General features: G+C 36.7%; 1 protein-coding gene across 4 annotated transcripts in view; it reads left to right on the forward strand.

Annotated features, from left to right (window-relative positions):
• Positions 1 to 2,265: 2,265 nt before the first annotated feature.
• Positions 2,266 to 19,584, forward strand: part of PTBP2 (polypyrimidine tract binding protein 2) — a 101,143-nt gene continuing 83,824 nt past the window's right edge. For all 4 annotated transcript variants that reach the window (XM_070941188.1, XM_070941189.1, XM_070941190.1 and 1 more), the window contains exons 1-2: positions 2,266 to 2,361; positions 10,237 to 10,267. In XM_070941188.1, the coding sequence (XP_070797289.1) occupies positions 2,354 to 2,361; positions 10,237 to 10,267 (39 nt within the window). In that variant the 5' untranslated portion in view covers positions 2,266 to 2,353. The remainder of the gene's footprint in view (positions 2,362 to 10,236; positions 10,268 to 19,584) is intronic.

Consider the following 19,584-nt stretch of genomic DNA (forward strand, 5'->3'; position numbering starts at 1 on the left):
TCATTGCTTCCCTGTGGCCCCCAATAGTAAGTGACAATGATCAATAAAGAGAGCCAATGAAAATTGGTTCCCTGAAGCATCCAAATTAAAATACAAATGCAGGTAGTTCTTGACTTGCAACCATTCATTTAATGACCATTCAAAGTTACAACAGCAGTGAAAATAGTGCCTTATGACTGTTTTTCACACAGCCATTGAAGCATCCCTGTGGTCTTGTGATCAAAATTCTGATGCTTTGCAAATGGCATGTATTCATACCAGGGTCATGTGATCACCTTATGTGATCTTCTTACAAGCAAAATCAACGAGGAAGCCAGATTCACTTAAGAACTATATTACTAACTTAACAACTTGTGATTCACTTCATTGTGGCAAGTTGTAAAATTGGGCAAAACTCACTTAACTGTGTGGAAAGCCCCCCCTCCTAGAAGAATGAAATATTTTGGGAAATATTAAAAAGGCAAAATATTTTATATTTCCCTAAAGGTGAAACGGGGAAACATGCTCTTAAAGACAAAGCAGCCCCTAAGTCTTTCTTAATAGCCCATATCAGATGCCAGCACTTAAGAGATAAAGAGCTTATTGAAAGAGGACGGCAGGTATCTAGATAGCTCTATTCATAAGCAAAGCAAATACTGCAGGCAGAAATCAATTCAAGACAGGATATTTCGAAACTTCTTGGCAGAATGGTAGGATTAGAAAGCAGCCCCTCACCCAAGATCCAACACAGGATGAAAACCATTAGCCACAATAGGAACTGTCCAACACCCTTTCAGAACACTAATCCCTTCATTGCACCACCCCAGAGCAGTTCAAAGTCACAGAAACCTGAGAGCTCAGATAAACAATAAGCCAGAGGTTGACCAGATTAGCTTGGACAAGTACCTAGGATTTGCATTTCCTTTTTTGCCTATAGAGCCAACTATGACCCCTACATAACCCCATAGGAATCTGACAACAACCAATAGAATATTAAAGGACATGTTCTTGCACAGGAACAGGAAGCTCAAATACAAATCCCAAAGAAGGTGTAACCCCCCCCCCCAAAAAAAAACTCCATTTTGACAGCTGTCCCCAAATCATATGTGGTTGGTGGTTTTGCTACATCAATAAACCGTTCTTTGCAATCAGCCTCCATGTATCCAGTGTCTTTCTCCCAGCTTGGAACTGAACCAGATGGATTTTCCTTTCCACAATTGTCTTGCTCAGCAATGGAAATTTATTTATTTTTTTATTTATTAGTCGCATAACTAATAACTAACTAGGGACTCTGGGCGGCTATTTTGGGTTCAATTGTGGTCGCAAGTCAAGGACTATCTGTAGCAACATGTAAACATTTACAGAATAATGGTAAATAGGTCTCAAGTTACTAATTGTCCACACATGCTGATTATGATCTTGCATAATCTTGCATAATCAACCCCAAAATGAAGCCCGATTAGGAGAAATAGTGAAAACAGGACTTAACTATATTAAGAGTTCCACCTGCTCCTAGCCTCTTTACCACTCAGGTGATCAAATTTGCTCTAGAAGTTGTGGTAATGGTTTGGAACATATTTATAAATTTAAATATTCGATTTTGGAGTTTGAAACCCCTCTAAAAATCGGGTGGGAAGGCATATACAAATGCAACCACAATGATTATCTCATGCCTTAAAATAACTCCCATGTTTTTAAAGGCAAATTCAGGGTTTTTTGATTCAGTGTTCCCTGCATTTTCCAAACCTTTACTTAGTATAGAGTCTGAGGAATACTGCAAAAACCTTACCAGCTTGTGTCACAAATATGCTAATCACAAATAAGAAACTCTATGTTTGACTGAAGATGTGCTGGAAGTCTAACAAAATCCTGTAGATAATTTACTCAATATTTACTACACCAAAGAAAAACAGGGCCTAGTGTAGGTATGAAAGGGTTTCTCAGATCAAAATGAGCTACTCTGAAAAGCATCTTTCTATGTAAATAAATGCAGCTCGGAAGGAGATCCTGAATAAATGCCTTTGCCTCAGTCAATATTCTAATGACCGAAACGCAGAACCCAAGGTCCGTCTTACCCTCCCCCTTCCCCCGTGTATGCACATCCCATTTCCCTTGTCTTTACACCTTCCTAATCTTTTGAGGGCAAAAAAACCCAAACCCTCAGTCTTGTGGACTGAGCATGCCCGAGCCACCTCCGCGCATGCTCACTGAGAACAAAAGAGCTCGCCGATTTGATGGGGAGCAGAACCTAATAGAGCTCGGCAACCTTCGGTGTTTTCCGTTGGGGCCCGGCCGCCATTTTCTCGCTCCCTCTCTTTACTTGTTAGCTGCGCGGCTCCCTGCCCTGGTCGCCAGCGCTTTGTCCTATTCGGCGATGGACGGGTGAGTGAGGGAGTGAATGAGGGACGGCGGCCGGGAATAAGAAAGGGAGGAGGGAGTTGTGTCGCCGTCGCCGCCGCCGCCACTTCTCCCGCCTTTCTTGTCTTCGCATCGTATCTGACGGGGGAGCTGGCCGCGCATCCCTTGTTGTGCTAGGCTTTTCCTCAGCCCCTTCATCCTCGGCCGGCTGGTTCGCGGTGTGCGAGCCAGGAGGTTTCGGGATGAGAGGAAAAAGGGGTGTGTGTGTGTCTGTGTGTTTTTTTTTTTGTGGTGTGGGGAGAAGGAGGAGGAGGAGGCCGGGAAGGTGGACGGGAAGACAGCTTCCCCCCTCCCCCTCCCGTCTCTGGTTCCTCTCAGGGACTGGGCCCGCAGCACCAACTGAAGCGCTGACATGAGGCATCATCCTATGGCTGGTCTCTTGAGATGCCGGGTTATCCAAGCCGGGGGAGGGGTGGCTGGGTGAATCCGAACAAGGCCTTCAATGCTGAAGGAGTGGATTTAACACACTTTATGACTCTTCCCCCTCCCCCCCCCGCCCCAACGGCCCTCTTTTTCATTTGGGCTTGGGGAAAGCTCGCGCTCCACAAGTCCCCGGCCCCCTTTTGTAGTAGACACCCCCTTTCCCCTTCCCCTCAGACGAGGGACCGGAGAGCAGCAGGGGGCAGACGCCTTGCTCTTTTGTTCCCCCGCTAGAGCTGCTCCGCGGCCTTCTTTCCCCCCTCCGAGACAGAAAAGATGCCTTTGTACGCGTGGAAGGCCGCCTGTCAAAAGCCGAAGGGAGGAAACGGCTGTGGGGTGGTCCGCCATATGGAAACAACACACACCAGGGCTCTCCCATTGGCGGGAAGAAGATATTTGGGTGGCTAAGTCTGTAGCCACAGACTCACGACGAGGCCCTCTTTTTTCTTTTTCTTTTTTTGTTGTATTGGAGGCCAAGCAGCCCCTGCCATAGACATCAAGAAAGATGATTTTTTTTAATCACCCTTATAATTCTACAGTACTTAAATTTGCTTTGGGAATAAAGCTCTATACCACTTTAAACAGGAGGATGCTGGAGTATTTGAATGTGGGCCTTAGGGAATTCATGGCTGAGAACTGTCAGTGATTTAAAATTGGTTGGTCAAGGGGAAAATAATTAGGTACCATTATTATTATTATTATTTTCATCATCATCATCATTTATTATTATTATTTATTACACACAATAATATGAAATCACACCTGCCAGTTCTTTAGCTGGTGTTGGCCTTCATACATGTCAAGTTCTACCCAAGAATCTAATACGTCCTAATTTATTGGCATAGTACAGGGGTCTGCAACCTTAAACACTCAAAGAGCCATTGGACCAGTTTACCACAGAAAAGAAAACACTGGGAGCCACAAAACCCTTCCCGTGCCTGACTATTTCTCGAGCGGCCACCAAACTAGCATATGTAGTTGAATTAAACGTTCTGTTTTCTTCTGAAACTTCTCTTTTCTTGGATTTATCCATGGTTGGCCTACTGGGGGTTGAAAAGTTCAATGAATCGTGTGCCGGCGGTTGTCGCACATTGGTGGTTGTGACACATATTTTGAGTGACGAAGCCGCAGTAGAGGGGTGAAAGAGCCACATGCAGCTCCAGAGCCACAGGTTGCTGAACCCTGGCATCGTATATGTGCGGATCCAAGCAGCATGGCCTTTTGTAATTGACAGTTGGAAATTGTATTAATGTGCAGGTTTTCTAAGTACCTTCTAAGATTTTTTTGGTATGGCACCCTATGTGCAAATAACAACTGGTTTTTTGCCATAATCTTTCAGTTTCAGATCTTGATACTCCCAATTCCTTACCTTTTATCCTACCATATCCCTGGTATTGCCACATCAATCTACACTTTCTTTTTTTCAACCACAGTTATTTCTGGTTTGTTATGAGCCAAGACTTTATCAGTTTGTATTCAGAAATGACACAACATTCATTTTTCAACTGTAAACTTCCATCAATTTTTCATTACTGACATATAATTTTTTTGGCATATATTTTTTTTTTTTACAGATGTTCCAGTTTGGAACATTAATCTATTTTGGTGACTGTTATGTTTTTGTTTATAATCAGTTTGTGTGATCTTGCAGGAGCTGAGTATATGATCTACTGTTTCTTCTGTCTCCCTGTACAGTCTGTCCAGTTCTGGCTTTGATTGCATTAGTTTGAGTAGCTTGCTTTTGAGCAGCCAAAATCAAGCCTTCAGTTTCTTATTTTAATGTGCCAGTTGTAAGCCATTGCCAGATTTTATCTTTCTCCATTTTCCCCTTGATCTTTTGTAGAAATTGATCATGCACTGCAATGCTTTTCCTTGCCAGCATTCTATTCTTTTTTAAATAATTGTACATTATTTCAATATACATGTTTTATTTCCTATACATTCAGTAAGTTCCAATTTTGAAGTTGCTTTGATGCCTGTTTGCTATCTTTCAAGATATGGTTTTTTTTCTTTGATAGTTTGTTTGACTTGAAGTAAACCCCTGCTTCCATTTCTGTACTGCACATATAATCTATCAATATTACTATGGGGGATATAATACATAGTGAATAGTCATTAGCTTTCTTGTTTTTCAGTCCAAGCTGTTCAGTTCAGCTTGTGTCCAGTTAATAATTCAAGCAGTGCATTGTATCATAGGTATGGGCCATTTATTGGTGGCTTTGATGGTGTTCCCACTGTTCAGTTTTCTCTTCAGCACTTTTCTCATACTTTGGATATATTCTTTTACTTATTACATTGTCCCATGCTTGATATTATCCAACTGTAAAATGCTCAGATAATTGTAGTCTTCATTCTGATGGCTCCTGATGGCTGGGCCATTCAGTATTTCAGTACTACTGTTTGTGTTTTTATCCCAATTTATTATATTTTATAGCACATTTCTCTAGGCCAAATCTCATTGCTACATTTTGTGCTGAATATTCTTGCTCTACAGGTAGATCGTGACTTATGACCACAATTGAGTGCAACATTTCTATTGCTAAGCAAGACAGTTGTTAAGTGAGTTTTGCCCCATTTTATGACCCTTCTTGCCACAATTTTTAAGTGAACCATTGCAATTGTTAAGTTAGTAACATGGTTGTTAAGTGAATCTGGCTTCCCCTTTGACTTTGTCAGAAGATCATAAACTGATCACATGATGCCAAGACACTGCAACCATCATAAATATAAGCCAGTTATTTGTTTATGAATCATTTATTTAACAAATAAGTAAATATGAGCCAGTTGCCAAGTGTTGAAATTTTGATCACATGACCTCAGGGATGCTGCAATGTTCATGTGAAAAATGATCATAAGTCACTTTTTTCAGTGCCATTGTAAGTTTGAGTGGTCACTAAACAAATGGTTGTAGGTTGAGGACTACCTGTATTTGTCAGTGACTGGATTTTGATTTTAGATTTTCAGATCATCCATATAAAGCAAACATGAGGTTTTATTAGCATTTTTGTAATATGGTAGCCAATATTTATTTTCTTCAAATATTGTAGCAGTGACAAATAATAAGGATGATATTAAGTCATCCTCTCAGATATTTGAGCCAAAAGCCATGCAATTGATAATTTCCAAGATATGTCCACTTCTTAATTTTTAATCATTTCTGCTGTAATTATTAGTTCTTTCATTTGATTTTACTAAATTCATTTTCGGATTATTTTATCCATCCAGCTTTTTTATTATAGTCTATTGGGGTTTCTTATAGATCTTTCCAAAACTGGATTGTTTCCTTTTTGTTTGGTTTTCCATGTTCAGAATTTCTACTGCCATTTATTCTTAGAATTCCCTCTGGTCTTATGGCTGTTATGAACAAGATTCCTCTCTGTTTGGATCTTAAAGTCCCATAATAACGTAACCTGCTCATTTTTCAAAACCTTCTCTAAGTTTGATGGTACCAGTAGTTTTTACTATATTTAAATCCAAACCTCTGGCAATTCAATCATGACACTGCTTGTAATTTGTAAAATTTTGCTCCTGCTGCAGCCAAAGAGCAAAAGAGCAATTGTTTCATACCTTTTACTACAAAGATGACATTTGCCATTGTTTGTTGCATGTTGTATTTTCACCATAATACAGTTAGTTGATAAAGTTTGTTCTTGTCACTAAAATAAAGCCTTCAGTTTCTTTGCTTAACAGTCTTGATTTTTAACCAACTCCATATAGGGTTTTGAATCTATTTTCTTCAAGTATTGACAATGCATTGCCTTGTTCTTCCAATTAACAAATTGGTTTTCAATTGTTTCTTTTCTATATTCAGTCTTCACCTTTGTTGTTTTCAAGAGCTTTCCTTTGGCTGACTTCCTTCAGCAAGGCTTTCTGGCTTTTCTTAATGTAGTCATTTGGGCCATACTTTTCTGGGGAATGACATCATCATGGCCAGCCGGAAATAACAAGTGGATTAACTGTTTAGATGCTGGTTGTAAATACTCAAGTGAATTAACTGTTTAGATGCTGGTTGTATCCTCCAGTTTGCTTCACTTGTAGGAATTCTATACTCCTCAACTCTTGCCAAATACAATTGATCAATGTCATTTTTGGGGTGCAAGGTTTGTGCATTGTCATTTTTTCTTGGCTTCCAATCCAAGTTATCAAGTTCCATTTGGGTCCAATCAATATAGAATAACGGACTACTCAGGTATTAATTGCTTTAATGATAATCCTACTATTCAGCTTTAATTTCAAATTTTTCAAAATAATATATTGTAAAAGAAAGCAAAGATAGTAGCAATAACAATAGGCGATCTCAAATCATGAATAGCATCACTTGAACACCATCAATCAATTGTAAAAAAAAACAGTTTTATTTGGGACAGCTTACATGCTGCGGTGATAACCTTCACACCATTAGACAACGTCTACCTATCCCAGGCCCTTGGAAAGGACTTAATTGGTGGATAAAAATACCAAATCCAGTCTAAATATGTGACTGTGTGACCAACTACAATGGTAATAATGAGCTAAAGTGGTATGCTCTAGTTTTGTTATTTTTATTCAGTCCATTCTTGATAATGATGTATATGGTTATTACCTATAAAGCTTTGTAGGCTCTGGATAGCACTCCGGAGATTGCTTATTTGCAATAACAAGCATGGGCGCACTCCCAAGTCCTCTGCATTAAACACTGTCATCTTGTGGGACCTAGGAAGCGATTCTTTTCTGTTGTGGCTACCAACTTCTGGAACAACATATCCCCTCCCCCCATGACAATTGCACTTTTCTAGGGTTCGGGAAAGTGTGGTCCCAGGCCAGACTTGATTCTTATGATATTTTTAAAGCCTTGGTTTTGTTTTGTTGATTTTATTGTCCTGATTATTTTACTCTGGACTGTGTGTTTGATTTTATGTTTTTAGCTGGGTTTTTTTTTCTCCTAGTATTGTACACTGCCGGAAATCCACCGGAGTTGGGCAGCCAATACATTTATATAAATAAATAATAAATGTTAACTTAATTTCCTTGATCATGGTCTTAGTTTGTTAGACTTCTAGTACATGCTGGTAAATACATTTAGCAAGTTGCCTTTATAACATGATATTATGATTATTGCTTGACATGCTGCTTGATAATCAGTTTGGTAACAATGACTTCATTACTCAGATGCGTTTTCTAAGATAATTCAGTGTAATTTTATAACGGTGGATTTGATTTAAATCAACTCGATATAAATCACGATTTAAATCACTAGTAAAAAGGCTTGATTTAAATCAACTCGATTTAAATCATAATTTTTAAAGAGCAACTGTCATCTCTGTCCTGCAGCAGCTCCTGCTCTGACCTGCTGTTGACTCACCAGCAGTCCCAATACTGCAGAATATACAGCCTCATGCTATATAACTAAGCTCAATTTCATGCTGAATAAACTAAATTATTAAAAAGCCCTGGTGGTGCAGCAGACTTGCACTGTTATTAACATCAGCTGCCTGTAATTACTGCAAGTTCAAATTTCACCAGGCTCAAGGTTGACTCAGCCTTCCATCCTTTCTAAGGTAGGTAAAATGAGGACCCAGATCGTGGGGGCAATAAGCTGACTTTGTATAAATATACAAAAGTGTGAAGGCTATTGCTTAACGCATTGTAAGCCTCCCTGAATCTCCGGAGAAGGGCGGCATATAAATCAAATTAAAAAAAAAAAGTATCTTAAATAGAAAACTATCTTTTGATAGATTTTTACTCCAAAAGCATTTTATTAAAATAAATTTGATAAAAATAAAACAAATTCAATTTAAATAAAAAAAATTGATTAAATTTTTTTAAAAAATCATTGATTTTTATCCACCCTATTTTATAATCACTATGGGGTTTTGAGAAGTATCCAAACATGATTATGGTGATTTTATACAACAACTGATTCTGTGATAGCTATACTGTAAGACACTTATCAAAACCCAGTCTTGGGGTCAAATATATCTCCCTTAAGTATATGATGAAACCCCACCCTCGATTTTAAAGGAATTGGTTGTTTGTATTTAATTTCATATAAATTGAATTTAAGGGAACTCAAAATATTAGGTTTTACAGTATAATTACAGTGTTTAAAATATATTAATTTCAACCCCTTATCATGATTCTGTTTTATATGTATTTGTGGCATATAGGGTATTCTTTGTTCTGATGCTATTTACTGTGCCATGAATCAAAACACTTAAAAGTTAACATTTTAATATAATAAGTGTAAAAAATAACTTGGTTTAGAGCAGTCTGTTTAATTGCACTTCTTAATCAACTAGCATTATAAGGACACCCAACTCAATATGACTCCGGGCAGATATAAAGGGCTGTGAGGAAGAACATTGTGAGTTGAGAAGGAAGAGCCACAGCCTAAATAAAGGTTTGATCAATAAAATAGTACAAAACAGTATAGAATAACAGAGTTGGAAGGGACCTTGGAGGTCTTCAAGTCCAACACCCTGCTTAGGCAGGAAACCCTATACCATTTCAGTGATAGGATGGAGAAAACATCTCAGAAGATATCCTTCCTATTCCTCTGGAAAAGTAAAGGCAGAGGATTGGGAAAGTGCTTTTAGTTTTGCAATATTCTGTTATTGTAACCTGAGAATAAAGGTAATATCAAAACTCATAGTTTTGGTTTCCTGTCTGGACCACTTCATAGGGCCAACAGCAGCATACAACAAAAAAACCCATAAACCAATACCCCACATAACATTAAAAAAGATAAATATAAAATACAGAAAAAAATGGTGACTGACGACCACAACAGAACAACTAAAGAAGGATCAATTCAACTGGGGTCCCTAATGCCTGGAAGAAAAGCCAGGTCTTTAATGCAAGCAGAGTTGGGGCCAGTCAGACATCAGCTGGAAGATTGTTCAGAGAACAAGAGTAATTACAGAAAAGGTTGTAGATGCTTATTCATATTTAAAAGAAGGAACCTAGAGCATGCCCTCTCCATGTGAGCATGTGGGACAGGCAGATTTTCTTGGGAAAAGGCAGCCCCTCAAGTTTTCTCATTGTACCAATTTCAGTTGAATGGAAACTCCTTCTCTATGTAGCTAACCATAAATCCAAACTACTGTGGAGGATGGGAGCTACCACAACAGATTTTGAGAAACTCTGTAGAAAGTTCTGGGAAAAAAGCAGGGAAGAAGAAATTTGTTTCTTATTCAACACAATAATTTACCTTTCATATGAGAGTCCTGCTTTGAATCAGCGACATGGATGGCATATAAATTTAATTTACAATATAAATATAGTAATATGAAAATGCAAATGTATTCCAATTTCCCTACCATCGTTTTAAGTAAACAGGAAGTTAAATAGCAAATTGAATACTTGATTTTATGAAAAATATTTGCCTTGGTGGAGAAAAATACATTTCCTCTTCTAAAATCTGATTTTTTTTCTTTCCAGCATTGTTACTGATGTTGCAGTTGGTGTGAAGGTATGTAATCAATTTAAATTATAATGTTGAATAATGAAAGCATTGGTCTAAAAATATTTATTTCGAAATTTGTATAGTATTATTTTGGTGATTGGTTGTCATTCTTTTATCTAGAAACTTCAAGCAACCTAGAAGTTAGTAGAAAACCCCCAAATTATTTATCATAAGCACCAGAATCTAAATGTAATTACAGCCAGCTATAAAATGAATTAAAACATTGAAAAGCTTGCAGGAAATTAGATGATTGATAGGGAATTTTCACACTTCTAATCCAGGGTTTTTACAATAGTACTGGGGGGGAAAAGAATCTCAAGCTAAGCAATATTAGCAACATTCTCAAGGCCTTCTGTTTTTATTATTCTTAGAGGCCTTGTCTAGACATAGTCTTTGCAATGTTTATATCTCAAGTAATGGAATGGTGCTGTAAATATGTATACTCCTTCGCCTGCACAATTTTTCTTGCCCTGTGCTTTTAATACTTAACAGTTCATACATCTGTTGGTTTACACATTGCATTAAACCATGATTTGTCATGTTTGGTTTTGATGTGGAGTGTAAATCTAGTCAGTATGCTTTGTAATTCATGATTTATGTCTGAGAGTGTGTGGACACATGCCCCAAACAATTTTATTCACTAAACAGCTTGGAATATTATTTTATGGACTTAACTTTGGTTTGCTTTTCCTTTTTCCTTGTCTTGATTGGTTATTTTAACTTTGGACTTTATATCTTCTGCAAACTGTTGGTAAACTTTTCTTTCAAAATTTCACTCTGAGTAAGTTAGGATCAAATCCAAGAAATTGTATCACAAGCATGCATATTCTCCATTTTTGAAGATGTTTGTTCCTGAAATCAGAATTTGAAATACAATAGAATCCAAATTGTAAAGATTTTTTGTTAATAATACTATAATATTAATATTAGGAAGGGTTTTTTTGTATCTAAATCAATAGAGTATAATGTAACAACATACCAAAGGAAAGAGGAATTGTAACTGTTGAATACCTTCTAATGAGGCATAAATTGTTGGATTGGGTTCATATAGCATACAAAATCACAAATAAGTAAGCCACATTTTGATTTTATATGGTATATGCACTTACCTTTGTAAGTAGGGGCATTCTTGGAGAGTCAAGTATAATTAGAGTGCGGATGATACCTTTGGAATCTTATTTACCTTGAATTAAGGAATTACAGGGTTGTAAAAAGAGAGTTTTTAAAATTTGGGCTACTGTAATTTTGATTTTTTAATAAAAAAAATACTGTCCTTAAACAGTGTGTCTCTAAAATTAGAATTTAGGCTGTAGTAAGTAAAAATTAGGCTTGCTATATTGTATGAAAAAAGTGGCCTTCACACATTACTTTCTTTTTCAGTTATATATTACATGTATATATCCATTTCTGACCTCCCCTTTAGGCTTACTTTGTTTCAGTAGAAACAGAGATGAGAAATTATTGTTATTTTAGAGAAATTGTAATCCTGGTCTACATATAACATAATCCTAATTTAAATAAAAGTTTGATTTGCACAAATACTGAGCCAAAATACTTCATTGTTTTCTGAAACAAATCATATTGGTGTGATTTACTTATAAGGGTAAACCATATTACATTGTGAGTTACTGAGAAAAAAAGAAAGCATTACATTATGCTAATACTGGTTGCAGATGAAAGTTTTACATGAGGCGCTAGATTTTTGAAATGAAAATTTTGGTTTTCTGGGGGATTATTCCATCATATTCAGAAGTCTTGAACTGGAAATAGAAACATTCATTGGGAAATCTATATATAAGAGAATGTTTGTAGCTCAGGGTTGAACTGTGGGGAATATCATCAGTAGTCTAGTGTTGCCTAGTTTGGTAATGAAATGTCTGCAAGACAATTAAACTCAGAGAGCACCAAGAACCCCCACAAATCTAAATAATCTAAATATAAATCTAAATATATCTAAATAATGCTGTAGAACTTATTGGACACTTTTAAGTACAAATGAAAGAATTGTCAATTTTGCCATGTTCAGACAATTGTGAGTAGATAGTTTATTTTGTCAACATCATCACTGATAATCATATACTGGTAATGAAAGATAGCCACTTTACTCCATAATCAACAGAGTAATTATGTAATTAACAGTAACCGTTAACTGTAAATCACTTAACATACATGCAAAGTAATAATACTAGAAGAAAGCAAAACATTTTGGCTCCTTTGAAACTAAGAAAGAAGTGAATTAATTGAATAATTCTAAGCTGTTAAATAAACAATCAAACTAAAAACAAGGGTTTTGGGCCCATGTATCTGTTATGGGTGGTTGTAGTACCTTTCTTCAAGGAAAATCATTTAGTTTAATCTTCTTTATGAACTCCTCTAAGCAGAACCATTGGAAGAGTTTTCTGTGCTTCAGTGAGTTAGATAAATGTGTAAAACGTATTTTACAATAATCTGAAGTTTTCAGAGAATTGTGGCAGTAGTTCTTTAAGGATATAAATAAATGGGTGTTTATAAAAAGGAATCAGTGTCAAAATGGTGGATGCAATGAGGCACTGAAAGTCTCAGTCCTTTTTAATATAAATGTGATGTATTGAAGCACAGAGACAGGGTTTCAATCACTTGATCAAACATGCCATTTTGACTTTCTTGACACCCTGGTCTCATCCCCAAGACTGATGAGAGTATGGTAAATATAATCATCTAGAGTAAATGATCTCTAATCCTTCTTTTGGCCCTTTTTGGAATGAGGCAAACTCCTGGAGCTGACTATATATCTGATGTGACAAAGTCAGATAATAGGGGATGGTTGGATTGGTGTTGGTTGCAGGCTTGTTATTGTCACATTTAGCCTAGAATTGTTACCAATCTCTTGCCCCTCTTTTCCCATAATAAATTATCAAAGTTCTACCTTACAAGTGCATGGCAAGTTTTCCTTATTTATCAACCTGGGAATTAGTGTATGAATGGTAGTTGATTATATGCTTTATATCATATTCCCCAATGTTAAGTATTGTACAAATATGCAGAGATTCCATGTAATCATTGCTATAGATGAAGCCAGATACCTTTTAAAATCAATATTTGACTTTCATATTGACCTCAAGTTTACTTTCTATACAAATTAGTTGAAAACTGGAAAACACAATCTGCTTAATTTTAATATTTTTGTGGCATTGGAAAGAGTGGCAAGGAAAAAGTCTACAGTGTAGAAACGTACGCTAAAGGAGAATCAATGACTCAACTATATTGCAAGAAGATTATTTAAATGGTTTCCAAAAATGTTGGAAAGTTGTACTACAAAAGTTTTTACACTGTCCTTAAAAAGCATTTTAAGAGGCAGTTGTAATTGTCAATATAACTTTCTTTACATAGATGGAAACTATTTTAAAATATAATGGCAACTCAATATGTTTATGGAATTGAGGCTAACAAAAACAGTTTTACAGTTTTCTGTAAAGCTAAGTGAAAGTTATCAAATATTCCTATCTTAAATTTTGAGTAAATCTTCAATTAAACCTTCAGGATTTATTAAAAACATTATCTTTCAAACCAATTGTTGAATTCACATGAGGAAATATGCTCATGTATGGAGCCTAATAATTTGACTCTTGCATATGGAAACTGTTACATCTCTGATCCTATCCAGGTGTGGAAGTTCAGCAGAGTTGGACTTAGTTAGTATATGGATGGAAGACGGTTAGGGAATTGGGCTGAAGGCCTCATTGGGATGTCAAAAAACGCCCTAGAAGAAAACAACATTGAACTATTTCCATGTTGTAGTGAAGATAATTGTGCAAATATTCAGTTGCTCATGCAGAAGTTGAGCTCAACTGAAAGAATTCATTAGTTTTCTTGTGAATTTAGCAAAGATTGAAAAATCGAATGTTACATATGAAATTAGCTTCCTGCTTTGTCCATCCTTTGACAAACCAGGGTTCAAAGACAGGCTATTACTACTTCTGATTGTTATTCTATGCTTTGCACAATTAATTATCCTGAAAAGGAGTGTGCATATTTAACAAAAGTAATTCAGTCAAGATAAAACCATTTTTATTGTCTAATAATAGCATATCAGGTCAGAGAAAATATATGAATCTCTTTTTCAACAACTTGGTGTCTCCTATTAAATTAAGTTGCCCTAGCTTGTTGGGAAGGATGCTTTTGGATATGTCTTCATTGCACGATGTGCAAATGGAACCAATAAATTGCTGTGCCTATTGTTCAGCTAAAGTGTTATTTATTTTTATGAACATGTTAAAAACAATGCAATAAAGTAGGTGGAAATACAAGTACGCAATATGGCAGTTAAGTGGGAATGAATATTAACATAATCCCAGCACTATCAATTAAGAATACAGGTTGTCTTCAATTTATGGTCACAATTGAACCAGAATTTCAATCACTAAGCATGGTCATTAAGCAAGTATCATGTGACTGGATCCTTTTTACTTCAGTTAAGTGAATCACACAAATCCAGCTTCCCCAATTGACTTAGCTTGTCAAAAGTTGACTGGGTAGATCACAAATCATAATCACATAAGATACTGCAACCATCACAAATATGAGCCAGTTGCTGAGTGCCCAATTGCAATCAGGTGACCATAGAATCAATGTGATGATCATAATTGAAGGATGGGTTGTAAGTCACTTTCTCTAAGGCTGTAGTTATAAGTTGAGGACTACCTGTCATGGAAGAGCCCTTTTATTTCAGTATTTTGCGTTACATATTGGCCAACAGATTCTTTTGAAAGTTCACAATCATGAACAAGAAAATGACAACCATGTGACTTTACACTTCTTCAGTGTGCTGAGCAAAGAATCCAAAGAATGATGGATTCCGCCGTTCTGCCCAGAGACTGAGTCCTTTTAAACTTTGCAGCCCAGCCTCTCTTGACTGTGTCCCAGTTTTGACTCAGTCTGAGCCCAAAAAAGACGCGCTTTAGGAAGAGTTCTCACAGCAAAAAGGCAGAGTTAAATTCTTTGAATTCTCAGCGGTTTTTCGGCAATGACGAGGTTCTTGGGCAAGCAATACATAGCTATTAATTTAATTATTAATAATCCTATTCTTTACCCTTTTTCTTTCTTGTTGTTTTTCTTGTTTTATTTTTAATGTTGCAAGCAGTTTGTAAATTTCCCAAAATTACTGAGAATTAGGCAGTATATAAATTTAAATAATATTAATAATAAAAATCCTCCAGTGTCTCAATAGTTATCATCATGTTTTATAGTATCAACCTTTGTAGTTTAATGATGCATTTGGTAAAGAAATACTTATTTTATCTGCTTCCACCTATATTTTGTTTTAGTGAGTTGTTTCTTGAAGAGAGGAAGAAAGCTCCTCTTTATTCATATTGTATATACAAATGTATGGTTTTATATCCCAGTATGATGTCTTCCTTCTTTACTTTAGCTCCAAGATCAAAACACTAAAATGCTGTAGTCATTTCTGGAAGGGAAAGCTGTTCTAACCTCCTAATCAGTTTGTATAACCAGTGCTTCATTTGGTCTTAATTTGCTTTTGAGACTTATTTATTTATTTTTCTGTATCTTGCCTTATTTTTACAAATAACTCAAGGCAGCGATCATATCCAACACACTCTCCTCTTCCTCCTACTTTCCCCACAATGAAAGCCCTGTGAGATGGGTTGGGCCAAGAGGGCAGTGACTGGCCTATAGTTACCGGGGCCGTTTTTTATGGCTCAGGCAGGAATTGAATTCACAGCTCCTATTTTCTATCTGGTTCCTTAACCACTAGACTTTTTTTCTTGATTTTTGCAGCTTTAAATTGGAAATATGGAATCTCTATGGGTTAAATCTGACCTCAGTTCTTGACTCTTTCAAAATCTCTGCAAAATGGTAGTTCTTAAAACTTCCCCCATTTTCCTTTGCCATGAAAATCAAAGGAAGATGAAGATACAATGGTGCTTAAAAGTTTCAGAAGCCTTTTGAATTTTCAATATTTTTGCATAAATATGATCTAAAATGTGGGAAGTTCTCCATACAAACCCTAAAACTAGATAAAGAGAACCCAATTAAAAATTGAATCAAAAATATTATACTTGTTTATTTACTTATTGAGGAAAATGACCCAAATCCACATATTTGCATAGTGCAAAAAGTATGTGAAACTCTAGAATTACTTAAACTCTAGAATTACTTAAAACTTTTTCTGAAGGAGAAATTAGAGCCATCTGTTTCAATCACTTTTTCTGAAGGAGAAATTAGAGTCGTGTTTCAATCAATGGGATGATAATTGATTATGAATATGAGTGTACTGCTCCATAGTGCTTTACAGCACTCTGAGCAGTTAATGCCAACATATTGCCCCCAACCATCTGGGTCCTCATTTTACCAACCTTGGAAGGATGGGTCAGCTTTGAGTCGGTCAAGATCAAACTCCTGGCTCACTTCCGGTTTGCGAGCTTCGGCGACGGCGGTGTTTTTTTAAAGACCGCCAGCCCCGCCGCCTGTAGAGCCGCCCTGCGAACGAGGAGCGGCTTGAAAACTCCGAAATCCTGAGGATTAAAGGAGAAGAGACAGCAGGGTACAGGTTGAGCCCCTGTAACCCCCCAGGGAATTGTTTCTGGGGAGGAAACAGGCGCGGCTCCCTCCCAACCTGCGGAGACTCCGGGCGGCGTGGGACGATTCTGCCTTCAGCAGAACAAGCCGGCAGCAGCAAACATTTAAAGTGAAAGGAACCAACCTTAACAAGCAGCAGAAATACCAACTTGAATCCAGAAAGTTGTATTAGTGCTTTATTGATTTTTTAATTCAAGAGAAAAAGCGAGTGAGTGAAAGTGATTTGAAAAAACATGGCGCCCAGCATTTGAGTTAACGAGCTAGTGAAAGTGGATTTCTGAAGTCATCCTGCTTTGCTACAAAGTTACAAAGCTGCTACAAACTTGCTCTATTTAAAGAAAAATTCCTTTTTTTTAAAATTTGACTTTGCTTTACTTCAGTCTCTATTTGATTAAACCTGGGGGACTTTTTTAGAAGTCTTTGTGGAGGTGGAAAAGGAAAAAGGATCCCCCTTTTCAGGAAAACTAGCTTACGTGGCAGGATGGCTTCAAAGAAGCAGGAAGGAAAGGCAACAGGGGGGGATCCCCCACACATAAACATGAAACGCAGCTTCCCCCTGCTCAACAGATACAGACTCAAAAAAAAGACTTTGATATTGAACATTTAAAAGAATTTATTTCTAAAGCTTTGGATGATAAATTTCAAAAATCCCAACAGGAAATAGATGATAAACTTCAAAAATCTCAACAGGAAATCATGCAGGAAATTAATGAAATTAAAGATATGGTGAAACAGGATTATGGCAAGGTGACTAAAAAAATATCAGAGGTGGCGTCTGACCTTGGAGAATTTATTATTAAAGTTGACTCTAAAGTGGAAGAATTTAAATCAGAAGTCAATGTTAAGATGAAAGACAATGATTATAAAATTTCTGATGTTGATGATAAAATGCAGAGAGTTGAAAACGAAATTGTTATGATGCAATTCAGGGCAATGGAATTTGCCATAAGGTTACGAGGAATCAGAGAGGATGATAGACAGGATTTGAGACAGATTTGTGCTGATGCTCTGGCAAGGATTTTAAAAATTAATCCTGATGTGGTTTTTTACAAAATAGACAAAATTTACAGAGTGAATTCTTGGGTGGCCAGACAAAGACAACTGCCTAGAGATGTGGTCATATACTTCACGGATAGAGCAATAAGAAATGACATCCTGCAAAAATCTTTTCTTACTTCTGTGCAAGTGGGGGGTGCACAAATTGGGATCTACAAGGAACTACCACCTAAAATGCTGAAAGCCAGAAAAGATTTTGGCTTTCTTGTAAAAGAATTGCAAAAACAAGAGATACCATTTCGATGGGACGCCCCAACTGGCATAATTTTGAAATATAAGGGAGAAAGACACCGTTTGAATACCGTGGAGAAGGCGGAGCATTTTTATACTACTATTTTTAAAGAAAGAACACCATCTCCACGTACATCTACAGTTCTGGAAATTAAGGAGAGTGACAAGAAGCAACTTCAACAAGAACCGCAAGAACAGTCAAAACAGGTGGAGCTAGAGGAAACACAGGGTGCGGAAGGAGGTTTCTTGGATGAGCCCCTGTTGGAATCTTCTCCAATCTTGGACCCGGTTCGGATGGTTGAGGTTAAGGACCAGCGCATAACTCGTGCAAAATCTAAGCAACTTAAAGAAAAGCAACAACAACAGGAAAGACAAGACAAAAAGGGAGCTAAGAGTACCACACAAGAGATTGGAGCCATGGGGGGAGCGAGACCGAAGATTCCGGAAGATATTCGGTTATTCTGCTCGTTGCTCCATAAAGATAAAGATGACGATTAAGTGTTTATCTTGGAATGTGAATGGGTTGAACTTAGTACAGAAAAGGAAGAAGTTATTTGCATATTTGAGACAATTTAATAATGATATAATTTGTTTACAAGAAACTCATATCACAACTCAAGATCAAAAATACTTGATAAATTCCAAATTAGGCACACATTTTATATCTTCAACTTCGCAAAAAAAGAATGGTGTGGTTATTTATGTAAATAAAAGATTAACAGCTAAAATTATAGAAGCAGATGAAGATGGTAGGTTTATAGCAATCGATTGCTTACAGTGAATGGCCAAATTCTTTTGATTGGAATTTATGCTCCCAACCAACAACAGGATCATTTTTATAAAATGTTACATACCAAAATATTGCAATGGGACTATAGATCTATTTTAATAATGGGAGACTGAAATGGAGTAATCGATTCTAAATTAGATAAAAAGAGTTTGGCGAAATCCAGGATTAGACTACCACAGACTTTTTTTGATATGAAAGAAGACCTGGAATTAAAAGATATTTGGAGAATACATAATCCAAAAGAACTGGATTATACTTTTTTCTCTGATAGACATAGATCCTTCTCTAGGATTGACTTTATTTTGTTGTCAGATGATTTACCTGTTAAGACAAAAAGAACAAAGATTTTTCCAAGAACTTTGTCCGACCATAGCCCAGTATGGATAGAAATCGAGATGGGTAAGACTGAACGACGCTCTTGGAGAGTGAATGAAAACTTGTTCAGATATGAAAAAAACATAATAGAACTTAAAAAGCACTTGAAAGAATTTTTTGAAATAAACTTGAATAAAGGTACCCCAATCGAAATTGTGTGGGATGCGAGCAAAGCATATATGAGAGGGGTGCTTATCTACATGAATTCTAAACACAAAATGAATCGACAAAAGAGAAGACTTGAATTGGAAATAGAAATAAAGAATAAAGAACAGCTACTTATTAAAAACCCAAC

This window comes from Pituophis catenifer, unplaced genomic scaffold, assembly GCF_029215685.1.
Source record: "Pituophis catenifer annectens isolate HBS135680 unplaced genomic scaffold, rPitCat1.0.hap2 SCAF_3, whole genome shotgun sequence".
In the NCBI taxonomy this organism is placed as follows: domain Eukaryota; kingdom Metazoa; phylum Chordata; class Lepidosauria; order Squamata; family Colubridae; genus Pituophis; species Pituophis catenifer.